The sequence below is a fragment of the Bos grunniens genome, chromosome 6 (genome assembly GCF_055505025.1).
Source record: "Bos grunniens cultivar Pamir isolate PY7600 chromosome 6, Bosgru_T2T1.0, whole genome shotgun sequence".
Classification (NCBI taxonomy): Eukaryota; Metazoa; Chordata; class Mammalia; order Artiodactyla; family Bovidae; genus Bos; species Bos grunniens.
The window spans coordinates 72,345,309-72,362,815 of NC_141170.1; the positions used below are offsets into that span (position 1 = coordinate 72,345,309).

The 17,507-nt window shown below is 41.5% G+C and overlaps 1 protein-coding gene across 21 annotated transcripts in view; it reads right to left on the bottom strand.

Annotated features, from left to right (window-relative positions):
* TBC1D19 (TBC1 domain family member 19) overlaps window positions 1-17,507 on the bottom strand; it is a 151,942-nt gene that overhangs the window by 25,965 nt on the left and 108,470 nt on the right. For 13 of the 21 annotated variants that reach the window (XM_086406210.1, XM_086406202.1, XM_086406206.1 and 10 more), the window contains one exon: window positions 16,988-17,032. In XM_086406210.1, the coding sequence (XP_086262336.1) occupies window positions 16,988-17,032 (45 nt within the window). Of the gene's footprint in view, window positions 1-8,783; window positions 8,883-9,595; window positions 9,707-16,009; window positions 16,175-16,987; window positions 17,033-17,507 lie in introns of those variants that run through there. The other 8 variants (XR_015165506.1, XR_015165505.1, XR_015165508.1 and 5 more) reach the window with 7 other exon arrangements.

The window sequence follows — 17,507 nt, forward strand, 5'->3', positions numbered from 1 at the left end:
GAGAATGGTAACATTCTTTACCAACTTAAAGGTCTTTTAAGGACTTCCCTATAGCTCAGATGGTAAAAAAATCTGCCTGCAATACAGAAGACCCAGATTCAATCCCTGGGTCAGGAAGATCCTCTGGAGAAGGGAATGGCAATCCATTCCAGTATTCCTGCCTGGAGAATCCCACGGACAGAGGAGACTGGTGGGCTATAATCTGTGGGGTCGAAAAGAGTCGGATACAACTAAGCAAGTAACACTACTACTATTACTACTACTAGTCTTTTGCTTTCTAAAAACAAAAAATTGAAAACCAGATTAGATACACGCTGAAGGTCAATATTCTTAATGACACTATAGCTACCAGCTTTAGTTCAAGGGAACACTTGCTGCTGCTGCTGCTGCTAAGTCTCTTCAGTCGTGTCCGACTCTGTGCGACCCCATAGACTGCAGCCCACCAGGCTCCCCCGTCCCTGGGATTCTCCAGGCAAGAACACTGGAGTGGGTTGCCATTTACTTCTCCAATTCATGAAAGTGAAAAGTGAACGTGAAGTTGCTCAGTCGTGTCCAACTCTTAGCGATCCCATGGACTGCAGCCTACCAGGCTCCTCCATCCATGGGAACACTGAGGAGGGCCCAAAGATGAGTTTTCTTCTTTAATCTCTCCCTCTGTTTATATCTTTGGTTAAGTCTCTTTTTTCTCTTGTGAACACCCATCTTTTTCTATCTTCCCTAAATACAGCTTTGTTTTCTTTTCTTTTCTTTTTTTTTTCATATTGACACACTACTTTTATTGTCTCTAAATACAATTATGAGGGTGATTTCCAAGCATTTGGTATCAGTCTCAGCTCTGCAATTCCCATTTTCTTTTCTTTTTTTTTTAGATTTTATTTTTAAACTTTACAATATTGTATTAGTTTTGCCAAATATCGAAATGAATCCGCCACAGGTATACCTGTGTTCCCCATCCTGAACCCTCCTCCCTCCTCCCTCCCCATACCCTCCCTCTGGGTCATCCCAGTGCACCAGCTCCAAGCATCCAGTATTGTGCATCGAACCTGGACTGGCGACTCATTTCATACATGATATTGTACATGTTTCAATGCCATTCTCCCAAATCTCCCCACCCTCTCCCTCTCCCACAGAGTCCATAAGACTGATCTATACATCAGTGTCTCTTTTGCTGTCTCGTACACAGGGTTATTGTTACCATCTTTCTAAATTCCATATATATGCGTTAGTATACTGTATTGGTGTTTTTCTTTCTGGCTTACTTCACTCTGTATAATAGGTTCCAGTTTCATCCATCTCATTAGAACTGATTCAAATGTATTCTTTTTAATGGCTGAGTAATACTCCATTGTGTATATGTACCACAGCTTTCTTATCCATTCATCTGCTGATGGGCATCTAGGTTGCTTCCATGTCCTGGCTATTATAAACAGTGCTGCGATGAACATTGGGGTACACGGAAATAATTTTAAAAGTTCATCTTCGTCTAATCATGTTAACATGTGAAAGAAAAACCAAGCAAGAAAAATAAGTTCATCAATAGAGCCATATCTTGATACCTTACAGAAATAGAAATATGTATTATATCCTTCTAAAAACTAAATATCATACAGTATACTATAGCATATATGTGGAATTTAGAAAGATGGTAACGATAACCCTGTATGCAAGACAGCAAAAGAGACACAGATGTATAGAACAGTCTTTTGGACTCTGTGGGAGAAGACGAGGGTGGGATGATTTGAGAGAATAGCATTGAAACAGGTATATTATCATATGTGAAACAGATCACCAGTCCACGTTCGATGCATGAGACAGGGTGCTCACTGGTGGTGAGCACCAGGTTGGTGCACTGGGATAACCCAGAGGGATTGGATAGGGAGGGAGGTGGGAGGGGGGCTAAGGATGGGGACCACATGTACACCCATGGCTGATTCATGTCAATGTATGGCAAAAACCACCACAATATTGTAAAGTAATTAGCCTCCAATTAAAATAAATATAAAAAAATAAAAACAAAAACTAAATATCAAAGCCGGGTGCTATTAAACAAAACCCCTATATTCTCATTAAAAAACACTTTTTACTTTCTTTGTTCAGTACTGCAGAAACATTTGAGCAGGCAAATTAAGGTAGAAAACAATGAAGATGTTACTATCATTATCTTTGTCTGCTACAGATAATAATTACAGATGTCCTAAGTGTAGGAACACCTTAATCAAGACAGAGCACTTTTCATTATGAAGCATAGAGTGAATAAATTAGTCAACTGCCAAACAGCAAAAAGGAATGCTGTTTAAGATGACTCATGATTAATCACACTTTTACCACATTTCCCCCAAGTTCTGAAATCTATAGTTGGTGTATAAACAGCTAGGTTATAAGATATTTGAGGCAAGGGCCACAATTCATACTGAGTATTATCTTCAGCATCCAGCATAGTCTTCTACAAGTGAGATGCTCAATATATGCTGTTAATGATGGGAATTTAAGCAATTATAATCATATACTTATATATGATATAAAAGTATAAGATATATATATTATATATGATATTAAATATATATCACATACATATGAATACGTATGTATACATATATACATATCATACATGTGTACATATAAATATATATCATATACATATGATATTAAATTATATCATATGATATATTATATACGATATAGCTTATATATGATATTAACGTATAAGATTCATTTATCAGATCAGATCAGTGGCTCAGTTGTGTCCGACTCTTTGCGACCCCATGAATCGTAGCATGCCAGGCCTCCCTGTCCATCACCAACTCCCGGAGTTCACTGAGACTCATGTCCATCGAGTCAGTGATGCCATCCAACCATCTCATCTTCTGTCGTCCCCTTCTTCTCTTGCCCCCAATCCCTCCCAGGATCAGAGTCTTTTCCACTGAGTCAACTCTTCGCATGAGGTAGCCAAAGTACTGGAGTTTCAGCTTTAGCATCATTCCTTCCAAAGAAATCCCAGGGCTGATCTCCTTCAGAATGGACTGGTTGGATCTCCTTGCAGTCCAAGGGACTCTCAAGAGTCTTCTCCAACACCACAGTTCAAAAGCATCAATTCTTCGTCTCTCAGCTTTCTTCACAGTCCAACTCTCACATCCATACATGACCACAGGAAAAACCATAGCCTTGACTAGACGAACCCTTGTTGGCAAAGTAATGTCTCTGCTTTTGAATATGCTATCTAGGTTGGTCATAACTTTCCTTCCAAGGAGTAAGCGTCTTTTAATTTCATGGCTGCAGTCACCATCTGTAGTGATTTTGGAGCCCAGAAAAATAAAGTCAGCCACTGTTTCCCCATCTATTTCCCATGAAGTGATGGGACCAGATGCCATGATCTTCGTTTTCTGAATGTTGAGCTTTAAGCCAACTTTTTCACTCTCCACTTTCACTTTCATCAAGAGGCTTTTTAGTTCCTCTTCACTTTCTGCCATAAGGGACATGGACATCACCAGATGGTCAACACCGAAATCAGATTGATTATATTCTTTGCAGCCAAAGATGGAGAAGCTCCATACAGTCAGCAAAAACAAGACCAGGAGCTGACTGTGGTTCAGACCATGAACTCCTTATTGCCAAATTCAGACTTAAATTGAAGAAAGTAGGGAAAACCACTAGACCATTCAGGTATGACCTAAATCAAATCCCTTATGATTATACAGTGGAAGTGAGAAATAGATTTAAGGGCTTAGATCTGATAGATAGAGTGCCTGATGAGCTATGGAATGTGGTTCGTGACATTGTACAGGAGACAGGGATCAAGACCATCCCCATGGAAAAGAAATGCAAAAAAGCAAAATGGCTGTCTGGGGAGGCCTTACAAATAGCTGTGAAAAGAAGAGAAGTGAAAAGCAAAGGAGAAAAGGAAAGATACAAACATCTGAATGCAGAGTTCCAAAGAATAGCAAGAAGAGATAAGAAAGCCTTCTTCAGCGATCAATGAAAAGAAATAGAGGAAAACAACAGAATGGGAAAGACTAGGGATCTCTTCAAGAAAATCAGAGATACCAAAGGAACATTTCATGCAAAGATGGGCTTGATAAAGGACAGAAATGGTATGGACCTAACAGAAGCAGAAGATATTAAGAAGAGATGGCAAGAATACACAGAAGAACTGTACAAAAAAGAGCTTCACGACCCAGATAATCACGACGGTGTGATCACTGACTTAGAGCCAGACATCCTGGCATGTGAAGTCAAGTGGGCCTTAGAAAGCACCACTACAAACAAAGCTAATGGAGGTGATGGAATTCCAGTTGAGCTATTTCAAATCCTGAAAGATGATGCTGTGAAAGTGCTGCACTCAATATGCCAGCAAATTTGGAAAACTCAGCAGTGGCCACAGGACTGGAAAAGGTCAGTTTTCATTCCAATCCCAAAGAAAGGCAATACAAAGAATGCTCAAACTACTGCACCATTGCACTCATCTCACATGCTGTAAAGTAATACTCAAAATTCTCCAAGCCAGGCTTCAGCAATATGTGAACCGTGAACTTCCTGATGTTCAAGCTGGTTTTAAAAAAGGCAGAGGAACCAGAGATCAAATTGCCAACATCTGCTGGATCATGGAAAAAGCAAGAGTTCCAGAAAAACATCTATTTCTGCTTTATTGACTATGCCAAAGCCTTTGACTGTGTGGATGACAATAAACTGTGGAAAATTCTGAAAGGGATGGGAATACCAGACCATCTGATTTGCCTCTTGAGAAATCTGTATGCAGGTCAGGAAGCAACAGTTAGAACTGGACATAGAACAACAGACTGGTTCCAAATAGGAAAAGGAGTTCGTCAAGGCTGTATATTGTCACCCTGTTTATTTAACTTATATGCAGAGTACATCACGAGAAACGCTGGACTAGAAGAAACACAAGCTGGAATCAAGATTGCCGGGAGAAATAATAATAACCTCAGATTCATTTATGAATAAGCAATTAATATATAATTATAAGAGGCTCTCAATAACTCCATGTTGAAATTACAAATGGCCCACAAAGTCATACAGACATGAATTTGGGTCTTGTGTATCTCCAGGAAAGTTACTAACACTCTGAGTCTCTATTTGCATTTTTAGAAGTGAGGTTAAATAATACTACCTTCACTGGGCTGTATAGTACTAAAGCACCAGTGAGTTAATGTATTCAAAGCGCATCACAGTATAGTATATAGTACACAGCCAGTGCTCACTAATTATAGTATATTTTGTACTATAAAGGGAGAGTACCACACTTGCGCATCAGCTTAAACCTAAGAAAATCTTTCTTTCATCAGTATTAAATAGAGGTTCACTTCTGCTTAATCAAGATTAACCTGGGCTTAAGATTCCAGAAAAGTGTACATAGACTGCTCTGTTGACAAAGGATAAAGTCAGATTCTGACACACAAAAGTAGGAGGCCTAAGAAGCAATGAATTCATTAACACTCTAGGGCACATACCACCTAAAACATTTCTTTGATCTCAAAGCCTGTCATGTTCTTGGCCAGTTTTTCAAAATCCTTTCCTTTGCCTCTCACCACTTCAGTGTTTCAACGGTCAAGTTTCATCCACCTGGCCTTCATCCAAGAGTGTACTTCAAACGGGCATCGGGATGCTTGGGACACCATTTCTAATCTGGCCTCAGAGTTCTGCGAGTCTGCTATGAATGGTTATTTTAAGATCCTAGCCTACCTTTGGAGAAGGCAATGGCACCCCACTCCAGTACTCTTGCCTGGAAAATCCCATGGACGGAGGAGCCTGGTAGGCTGCAGTCCATGGGGTCGCTAAGAGTCAGACATAACTGAGCGACTTCACTTTCACTTTTCACTTTCACGCACTGGAGAAGGAAATGGCAACCCACTCCAGTGTTCTTGCCTGGAGAATCCCAGGGACGAGGGAGCCTGGTGGGCTGCCGTCTATGGGGTCACACAGAGTCGGACACGACTGAAGCGACTTAGCAGCAGCAGCAGCCTACCTTTATCTAACTGAAGAAAGCCTAAATTATTAACTGCCTACTCCATTCAACAGAATTGGCAAAACTAATACAATTTGTAAAGTTTAAAAATAAAATTAAAAAAAAAAAAAGAAAAAAAAGGTTTGATAGAATTCTCCTGTGGGGAAAAAAAAAAAGAAATAACTTTATAAAGTAATGATTCAATGGGCCTTTGACATAGCCCAGAGTGGTAAACATCATCAACAAAAATAAATCTTAAACTGGATGAGATATAAATAGTAAATATGACTCAGAAAATACCCCAAATTATTAACATGCTTTGCACTTACTAAATATTTTCCCTTAATTTTCTCATTGTCTCTATTAATATTTAGCATTTATACTTGTACCATAATACTAACATCCGATTCACTTTAACACCACTTCAGTTGAAAGCAAATTTTTACTCTCTTTCACTTGGGATTACTCAGTACAGCTTATTTAATTCATTTGCTGAAATAATCATTTCCTTTGTTTATTCTCATCCCACATGTAGCCTACAGGTCAGTAAGTGTAAGCACTAGGACAGTGCTCAAATCGTTTTCTACTATTTCTGCTATCTTTCTGAATTGGAATTTCAGAATATGATTTTGTTACTTTATTTTGGTAGTTAAAAGTTCCCCAAACATCAGAGCATAATCATATTTAAATATACCTCTAGAAATCATATTTTAAACAATCAGTTTTTCAGATAATGTCCAAAGTTACACATGAAATTAGATTAAGATGTTTTTAATTTAGATAACAAAGTATATTGTTATTTATCAACCTGACAAGATTTAAACTGATATATTTTTGTTATTTCTTCCAAGAATCTTTCCTGAGAAGGCTCTGAGTTTTTGTTTCTGCCTGACTTCTGGGCTCTATGCAAGCAGGAAGTGAAAGCTAAGGAAGAGCTGTAAATGGCCTAAGCCTTGGCAGACTCTCTCCATGGTTTAATCAGCAAAGACTGGGAAATTTTTTTTTGGTTTGAGAAGGAAATCTCTGTCAAATTTCTAACTGGTCACTAAGCTAACAGAACAGAGACTTCACAGGGCACTCAATACAAAAAAAGATAACCTTTACAAAAGCAGTTCAGAAAAGGCATAAACAATAACAGCCCACAACAGCAGCAAGTTCTGGGAAGGGAGAAAATCTGATTTTCAGAGTTAGCACATTGAGAGTCCCTTGGACTGCAAGGAGATCCAACCAGTCCATTCTGAAGGAGATCAGCCCTGGGATTTCTTTGGAAGGAATGATGCTAAAGCTGAAACTCCAGTACTTTGGCCACCTCATGCGAAGAGTTGACTCATTGGAAAAGACTCTGATGCTGGGAGGGATTGGGGGCAAGAGGAGAAGGGGACGACAGAGGATGAGATGGCTGGATGGCATCACTGACTCGATGGACATGAGTCTGAGTGAACTCTGGGAGTTGGTGGGGGACAGGGAGGCCTGGCATGCTGCGATTCATGGGGTCGCAAAGAGTCGGGCATGACTGACTGAACTGAACTGAATAGTCAAGATATCCGGTTATCAACAACAAAAAAATTATTATGCATGCAAATAAATAAGGAAATATAATCCATTCACAGGAAAACAATAAATTAATAGAAACTGCCCCTAAGGAAGCCCAGACATTGGACTTACTAGATAAAACTTTAGAGTGACTGTCTCCCTATCTGACCTGGCCCCTGGCCCCTGGCCCGTTTACCTCTCCTGCCTCATCTTGTGCCAACTTCTGTTTTGCTCACTGTCATCAGTCACAGTGACCATCTATTATTCTTTAGATCATCGAGTATGCTCCTCTCAGGCCTTTAAAAATGCTGTGCGTTCCCCATGGGGTGTGCTCTCCTTCTTCGCGTGGCTCCTCTGCATATTCTGGGCTCTGTTCACATTCTACCTCCCTAGAGGCATTTCTCCTGACGCTGTTCTCTATAACAGCTGTGCCCTCCCCACCTCCCTACCTCCTATCAATTTCTGTTCCCTTTAATTGTTCACGTCATCACTTTCTGAAATTATTTTCAGTTATTTACGTTAGCTACTTGTTCCCTTATGGCAGAAGGTGAAGAGGAACTAAAGAGCCTCTTGATGAAGGTTAAAGAGGAGAGTGAAAAACCTGGCTTTAAACTCAACATTCAAAAAACTAAGATCACGGCATCTGGTCCCTCACTTCATGGCAAATAGATGGGGTAACAGTGGAAACGGTGACAGACTTTATTTTCTTAGGCCCCAAAATCACTGCAGATGGTGACTGTAGCCATGAAATTAAAAAACACTTACTCCTTGGAAGAAAAGCTATGACCAACCTAGACAGCGTATTAAAAAGCAGAGACATTACTTTGTCAACAAAGGTCCGTCTAGTCAAGGCTATGGTTTTTCCAATAGTGATGTATGGATGTGAGAGTTGGACCATAAAAAGAAGGCTGAACACTGAAGAATTGATGCTTTTGAACTGTGGTGTTGGAGAAGACTCTTGAGAGTCCCTTGGACAGCAAAAAGACCAAACCAGTCAATCCTAAAGGAAATCAACCCTGAGTATTCTTTGGAGGGACTGATACTGAAGCTGAAGCTCCAATACTTTGTCCACCTGATGCAAAGAGCTGACTCACTGGAAAAGATAGAAGACGGAGGAGAAGGAGATGACAAAGGATAAGATGGTTGGATGGCATCACCAATTCAATGGACATGAGTTTGAGCAAGCTCTGAGAGATGGTGAAGGACAGGGATGCCTGGCGTGCTGCAGTCCATGGGGTCACAAAGAGTCGGACACAACTGAGCGACCAAACAACAGCAGCAGCAACACTTGTGTACTTGTTTATAGGATGTTTATAGGATGTCTCCCTCCCAACGTCAAGGTCCTTGGCAGCAGGTACTTTATCTTTGCCCTTTACTGTGGTTCACCCACCTAGGAGAGGGAGCCAGAACAGGGCCAAATAAGTATTCATTAAATGAATAGGGACAAGTTACACATGTTGAAATAAAAATAAAAACAAGAAAAACTTAAAAATTTCCCATGATGAGTCTCCTCCAGCTCAGAAATTTTTGCTCACTGGTTGTCTAATGAACCTACTAGAGAAAGTCTTTCCACTGTAATGTCCAGTGCCACAGGGGCCTGTTATTTATTTCCATCCTAGGAAAGGAGACCACAGGAGGGGAAACAAGTGAGCAAACCTCTGCCCCCTTTTAAGCACCTGCCAGGTCAGGGATGGAGGGTGTGTCTGTGAGCTGCAGGCAAAGCTCTCTGGGTGAGGCCCTGTGACCATGAAGGCCAGGCCACTTTTGATGGTGGTGGTGGCAGAGGTATCCTTGAGAGTTCAAAGTAATCCTGTCTTTGGCAGAGGTTGAAAATAGGGCAGGTAATATAAAAATGTTGCTTAGTATTGCCTTAAGAGTAAACGCACAGAGACTGACTGCTCCCTGTCTCTTTTTATCTGAAATTTCAGACTCAATCCTCAGAGAAGAGTCCTCTCTGATTCTGGTAAGGTTCTAAAACAACCTGAGAAAAGAAGTGATCCTTAAGTATTAAGTTTATGAACAGCTGTGGGTTTACTTCATTAAGCATTAAGCTATTTTTTTTCCTGGATGAGACTGTTTCTAGGACCTATTACATACACTTACCTTTTCAATCTCAGTTCCCTGGTGGCTCAGACGGTAAAAGAGTCGGCCTGCAATGCAGGAGAGCAGGTTCAATCCCTGATGCTGACCCTGACGCTGGGAAAGAACCTGATCCTGGGAAAGATTGAAGGCAGGAGGAGATGGGGATGACAGAGGATGAGATGGTCAGATGGCATCACTGACTCAATGGGCATAAGTTTGAGCAAGCTCTGGGGGATGGTGAAGGACAGGGAAGCCTGGTGTGCTGCAGGCCATGGGGTCGCAAAGACTCGGACACGACTGAGAGACTGAACAACAACAACCTTTTCAATGGGGCTTCCCTGGTGGCTCAGATGGTGAAGGTAAAGAATCTGCCTACATGCAGAGTCCTGGGTTTGATCTCTGGGTCTCAAAGATCCTCTGGAGAAGGGAATGGCAATCCACTTCAGTATTCTTGCCTAGAGAATTCCATGGACAGAGGAGCCTGACTGGCTACAGACAGTCCTTGGGGTCACAAAGAGTAGGACACAACTGAGTGACTAACACACACACCTTTTCAATATATAAACCCCTTAATTTTCTAAAAGATACTCAATGAATTCAGTAATGTTTTTCTGAGGTAGTGGGACATGGTGATTAAGAATATTGCTTCTGGCACTTCCCTGGTGGCTCAGTGGAAAAGAATCTGCCTGCCAATGCAGGAGAACAGGGTTCAGTCCCTGGGCTGGGAAGATCCCACATGCTGCAGAGCAACTAAGCCCGTGCGCCAGTTACTGAGCCCAAGTGCTCTAACTGCTGAAGCACCTAGAGTCTGTGCTCTGCAACAAGAGAAGCCACTGCAATGAGAAGCCTACACCCTGCAACTTGAGAGTAGCCCCCACTTGCAGCAACTAGAAAAAAAAAGCCCACATAGCCATGAAGACCCAGCACAGCCAAAAATAAATAAATAAAATTAAAAAAAAGAATATTGCTTATGGACTCTGTGGGAGAGGGAGAGGGTGGGAAGATTTGGGAGAGTGGCATTGAAACATGTAAAATATCATGTAAGAAACGAGTTGCCAGTCCAGGTTCGATGCACGATGCTGGATGCTTGGGGCTGGTGCACTGGGACGGCCCAGAGGGAAGGTATGGGGAGGGAGGAGGGAGGAGGGTTCGGGATGGGGAACACATGTATACCTGTGGTGGATTCATTTTGATATTTGGCAAAACTAATACAATTATGTAAAGTTTAAAAATAAAATAAAATTAGAAAAAAAAAAAAAAGAATATTGCTTCTGAAGTCAAACAGCTTGCATTCAAAGCCGGGCTTTGCCACTGGGCAAGTTAACACTGTGCCTCAGCTCCTCTATCTGTAAGTAGGGATAATACTAGTAGTAAGTTGGCTGAGAAGGTTCTTGTACGGATTAAATGAATTAAAACATATAATGTATGTAGTGCACTCCCTACTACATAGTTCTGCATGGAAAATGTTAGCTGATACTGATGACTACTGTTACTATTGTTGCTATAACAATATTTTTTTCTTGGTGCCTTAAGCTCATTATAAAAGTCTCAAATTAATATATGTGTTACAACCTAATGATACTTTTTTAAAGGGAAGAGGGCTATTGGCTTTTACATAAAATGGTCCCAGACTGATTTGCAGGTGTGCTTTTATATGCTGGTCTCTGATTTTCACTTCTACTGTTGTTAGTCATTCTCCAATCTATATCAGCTTCTTTTCATTCTTTTTTTTTACAGGGGTATGCTGCTGCTGCTGCCAAGTCGCTTCAGTCGTGTCCGACTCTGCGACCCACCAGACAGCAGCCCACCAGGCTCCCCTGTCCCTGGGATTCTCCAGGCAAGAACACTGGAGTGAGTTCAGTTCAGTTCAGTTCAGTCGCTCAGTCGTGCCTGACTCTTTGTGACCCCATGAATTGCAGCACGCTAGGCCTCCCTGTCCATCACCAACTCCCGGAGTTCACTCAGACTCATGTCCATCGAGTCAGTGATGATATCCAGCCATCTCATCCTCTGTTGTCCCCTTCTCTTCCTGCCCCCAATCCTTCCCAGCATCAGAGTCTTTTCCAATGAGTCAACTCTTCCCATGAGGTGGCCAAAGTACTGGAGTTTCAGCTTTAGCATCATTCCTTGCAAAGAAATCCCAGGGCTGATCTCCTTCAGAATGGACTGGTTGGATCTCCTTGCAGTAAGGGACTCTCAAGAGTCTTCTCCAACACCACAGTTCAGAAGCATCAATTCTTTGGTTCTCAGCCTTCTTCACAGTCCAACTCTCACATCCATACATGACCACAGGAAAAACCATAGCCTTGACTAGACAGACCTTTGTTGGCAAAGTAATGTCTCTGCTTTTGAATATGCTATCTAGGTTGGTCATAACTTTCCTTCCAAGGAGTAAGCGTCTTTTAATTTCATGGCTGCAGTCACCATCTCCGGTGATTTGGGAGCCCCAAAAATAAAGTCAGCCACTGTTTCCTCTGTTTCCCCATCTATTTCCCATGAAGTGATGGGACTGGATGCCATGATCTTCGTTTTCTGAATGTTGAGCTTTAAGCCAACTTTTTCACTCTCCACTTACACTTTCATCAAGAGGCTTTTGAGTTCCTCTTCACTTTCTGCCATAAGGGTGGTGTCATCTGCATATTTGAGGTTATTGATATTTTTTCTGGCAATCTTGATTCCAGCTTGTGTTTCTTCCAGTCCAGCGTTTCTCATGATGTACTCTGCATATAAGTTAAATAAGCAGGGTGACAATATACAGCCTTGATGAACTCCTTTTCCTATTTGGAATCAGTCTGTTGTTCCACGTCCAGTTCTAACTGTTGCTTCCTGACTTGCATACAGATTTCTCAAGAGGCAGGTCAGGTGGTCTGGTATTCCCATCTCTTTCAGAATTTTCCACAGTTTATTGTCATCCACACAGTCAAAGGCTTTGGCATAGTCAATAAAGCAGAAATAGATGTTTTTCTGGAACTCTCTTGCTTTTTCCATGATCCAGCAGATGTTGGCAATTTGATCTCTGGTTCCTCTGCCTTTTCAAAAACCCATAAACCAAGTTTGTTAGGCATGTGTGTCAAATAAAAGCTAATATATGCTAAACTAAGTTGGAAAAGCTCTTCTATGAATAGAGGAAAGGAACTTGATTCCATGGACATCTCATCTGGCCCTTCAGAGATAATTATTTTTTATTTCTCAATCCTTATATAACTATAAAATTAAGTTTCTGGGGAGACAGATGTAACAAAGGTTATACATACATGTTAAAAGTAAAAAGCCTCTAAATTGGCTTTTTAAATACTCATTAAAGTCCCATCACTTCATGGCAAATAGATGGGGAAACAGTGGAAACAGTGTCAGACTTTATTTTTCTGGGCTGCAAAATCACTGCAGATGGTGATTGCAGCCATGAAATTAAAAGATGCTTACTCTTTGGAAGGAAAGTTATGACCAACCTAGATAGCATATTCAAAAGCAGAGACATTACTTTGCCAACAAAGGTCCGTCTAGTCAAGGCTATGGTTTTTCCAGTAGTCATTATGGATGTGAGAGTTGGACTGTGAAGAAGGCTGAGTGCTGAAGAATTGATGCTTTTGAACTGTGGTGTTGGAGAAGGCTCTTTAGAGTCCCTTGGACTGCAAGGAGATCCAACCAGTCCATTCTGAAGGAGATCAGCCCTGGGATTTCTTTGGAAGGAATGATGCTAAAGCTGAAACTCCAGTACTTTGGCCACTTCATGCGAAGAGTTGACTCATTGGAAAAGACTCTGCTGCTGGGAGGGATTGGGGGCAGGAGGAGAAGGCAACGACAGAGGATGAGATGGCTGGATGGCATCACCAACTTGATGGACATGAGTTTGAGTGAACTCCGGGAGTTGGTGATGGACAGGGAGGCCTAGCGTGCTGCAGTTCATGGGGTTGCAAAGAGTCGGACACAACTGAGTGACTGAACTGAACTGAAAGTCCTACTATAATGAGATCCTGGAGGAACAAAAATGAATGCTACAGTCCTGAACCTCACAAGGCCTGCAATGTAGAGGGGGTGATAAAGCATATACAATCAATGCCAAGAAAATACAATATGAGATAGCAAAGATTTTCACGTTGGGTACTATAAGAGTCTAGAAGAATGGCCCTTAACCTCACCTGGGGATCCAGGGAAAGGTTCCTGAAGAGGATCATGCCTGAGCTGAACCTGGAGGGCAGCCAGGTGAAGAAAGGCTGAGTGGGCTATTGCAATCACAGGACCAGGCGAGGTAATGAGGCAGGAAGCAGCATACTGCTTCTGTGAGAGTATGCTTGTGCAAAGAGTTACTAATTTGATATTTTGTGATTTTTAAAAAAGTAAAATAGGAAATTGTGAGAAATGAAGCTAGGAGTTAGACTGAATAGGAGCCAGAGTCAAGAGGGACCTTCTTATGCTTCCTTAGAGGTTTGGGTATTGCTTATAAAGAAATGCAGAGCCATTAAGAAACTTTAGGGAGAAAAATGACAAATTTCAGATTTTCCTTTTAGATATACAACTCAGACAGCACTGCGAAAAACAGAACAAGGCTAGAAAAGCCTAGAGGAAGGGAAATCAGTTAGGTGTCTCAGTTCTGTTCAGTTCAGTCACTCAGTCGTGTCCGACTCTTTGCAACCCCATGAACCGCAGCACACTAGGCCTCCCTGTCCATCACCAATTCCTGGAGTCCACCCAAACCCATGTCCATTGAGTCGGTGATGCCATCCAACCATCTCATCCTCTGTCATCCCCTTCTCCTCCTGCCCTCAATCTTTCCCAGCATCAGAGTCTTTTCCAATGACTCAGCTCTTCACATCAGGTGGCCAAAGGATTAGAGTTTCAGCTTCAACATCAGTCCTTCCAATGAATACCCAGGACTGATCTCCTTTAGGATGGACTGGTTGGATCTCCTTGCAGTCCAAGGGACTCTAAAGTGCCTTCTTCAACACCACAGTTCAAAAGCAGCAATTCTTCGGCGCTCAGCTTTCCTTTGTAGTCCAACTCTCACATCCATACATGACCACTGGAAAAACCATAGCCTTGACTAGACAGACCTTTGTTGATAAAGTAATGTCTCTGCTTTTTAATATGCTGTCTAGGCAAAGAGTCGGACACGACTGAGCAACTGAACTGAACTGAACTTAACTGAGGTTGGTCAGTTACTTACTCCAAGCAGTAAGCGTCTTTTAATTTCATGGCTGCAGTCACCATCTGCAGTGATTTTGGAGCTCAAAAAAATGAAGTCTGACACTGTTTCCCCATCTATTTGCCATGAAGTGATGGGACCGGATGCCATGATTTTAGTTTTCTGAATGTTGAGCTTTAAGCCAACTTTTTCACTCTCCTCTTTCACTTTCATCAAGAGGCTCTTTAGTTCTTCTTCACTTTCTGCCATAAGGGTGGTGTCATCTGCATATCTGAGGTTATTGATATTTCTCCTGGCAATCTTGATTCCAGCTTGTGCTTCCTCTAGCCCAGCGTTTCTCACGATGTACTCTGCGTCTGCTGCTGCTAAGTCGCTTCAGTCATGTCCGACTCTGTGCGATCCCATAGACAGCAGCCCACCAGGCTCCCCCGTCCCTGGGATTCTCAAGGCAAGAACGCTGGAGTGGGTTGCCATTTACTTCTCCAATGCATGAAAGTGAAAAGTGAAAGTGAAGTTGCTCAGCCGTGTCCAACTCTTAGCGACCCCATGGACTGTAGCCCACCAGGCTCCTCCATCTATGGGATTTTCCAGGGAAGAGTACTGGAGTGGGGTGCCATTGTCTTCTCCGAGTCTGTATCTACTGGTGTCTAAAGGCTGAATGAGGGCAAGGTAGTAGTTATGATGATGCCATGAGGGTCCCAGATGGGTTTTGAAGATAAAATTGGAATATCCTCATGATTTGTTGGAGGAAGAGGATCCATGACTGAAAAGAATCATGATGACTACCAGATGTTAGGCCTTGAATGACTGGCAGGCACACTTAAGTGAGAGAGAAACAGTTCAGTATTTGGGTTTTTATTGTTATTGTTCTGTTTTTTTAAATTTAATTTTGCTTTTTTTTTTCTTTTATAAATATGAAAGTTAATTTACTTCAGCTTAAGACATGTTAAGTTTGAGTTAAATAATGTAGAAGTCAGAACTGAATTAACAGATAGAAGAGCAATTAACAAACAGAAGCAAGAGAGCAGATAAGAAGTCCTAGGAAAATGTTTGCAAAGAAGAGCTGCATGGGGAAAACCAAGAGGAGCAGCAGAAGTCGGGCGGGGTGGGCCGCTGGAACTGCAGCGCTCAAGGAGGGGCAGAGGAGGGGGCCCGGGACAGAAGTGGGAGGCACAAGGAGGCAGCCTGTGCTTTCTCGGCACTGTCTGTGAGCTTCATGTGGGCTGGTCAGTAAGGAAGCTAAGCCCGGCGTGTAAGTCGCATCTGCTGAGCACTCACTACACATCCAACTGTGCTGTTTCATACAGTGTATCTCCTTTAATCTGTTACCCATGTGCTATAGATGACGAATCAAGTCTGGCGAAATGCATAACTTACCCAAGGTCATAGGGTGAGCTGCAAGAACTGGGATCTGAACCCAGGTCTACAGGATTACAAAGGCCACGGTCTTAACTCTGCTGGAGTGAAATAAATTCTTCAGGATGCCACTTTATATTATCATAATAAGGACTGCTATATAGTGCTTTTCCAAGGAGCATATCTTTAAAACTAAGAATTTCAAAAGGAGTCATTATACATTTGACCACTTTAATCAAAATACAAATTTTTGGAGTTACATTTCTTGAAATATTTTTTATCTCATAAATACTACACTTGTCAAGAGGCTTCCCTCCTAGTTCAGTCGGTAAAGAATCTGCCTGCAATACAGGAGACCTGGGTTTGATTCCTGGGTAGGGAAGATCCTCTGGAGAAGGAAATGGCAACCCACTCCAGTATTCTTACCTGGAGAATCCCATAGACAGGAGACTGGCAGGCTACAGTCCATGGGGTCTCAAGAGTCACACAGGACCTAGCGACTAAACCACCACCCCTACCACCACACTTGTCAAACCATGAGAACAACAAAGTGCAATACACGGCAATCCACTCATTGGGGCACTGCTCCAGTAAAGCCACGGGAAGGTACTGGACAGACGAGTTAGTGTCCTTCAGAGCAAAGCTACATGCCCTGCACTTAACACCTGAGTCTTCTTAGCTTGCTCACAAATACTATTACTGGTCTCAAGGGAAATCAGAAAGGCCATGCACAGCCCAGCACAAACCTACCACAAACATGGAAAACTTCATTAGAATAGTTATTTTACAGAAGGTTTATTTTAGATGATAAATTATTGTTCATTTAAAGATAGAGAATAATAAAGTCACATTCCTATTATAAAAGTTGTAATTTTCCTATTTCCCACTAGAGGAAGCAATAACATTACTCTTACCATTTGGTGGATAAAAGACAGCATATTCTTCTAGTCCTAGTTTTCCTGTAAGAGAAAAAACACACAGAGTTCCAATATTGTTAAATAAAATAGAAAAAACTTTAAAAATTAACTAACTTTGTGAATATACTAATAATTAGTGGAATTTTAAAAACTACTATAGTACAATCTCCTTTCATTTCATAAGAAATTAATTTGAAAATATGCCAGCCAATCTTTTGGTATCAGCAAATCTTTTCATCAATGAAGGTTAACAATGAAAATTTAAGTACAAGGCAAGTGATGCAAATAATTTAAAAAACAAACGTTTTCAAGCTCCTTAAGCACTTAAGAGCAGCATCTATTTGTAAGCACAGAACTGTTGTATTAATTATAAGTAATTCTATTTTTGTCATTAAAGTAAGTCTAAGCTTTGTAATACCTCATTAGTTTATCATTTTAATGGAATGGGAGAAGAGTTTAAATTAAATATCTATCACTGGACAGTGGTCATATTTTCTGAGTCCTTAAACAATTAATA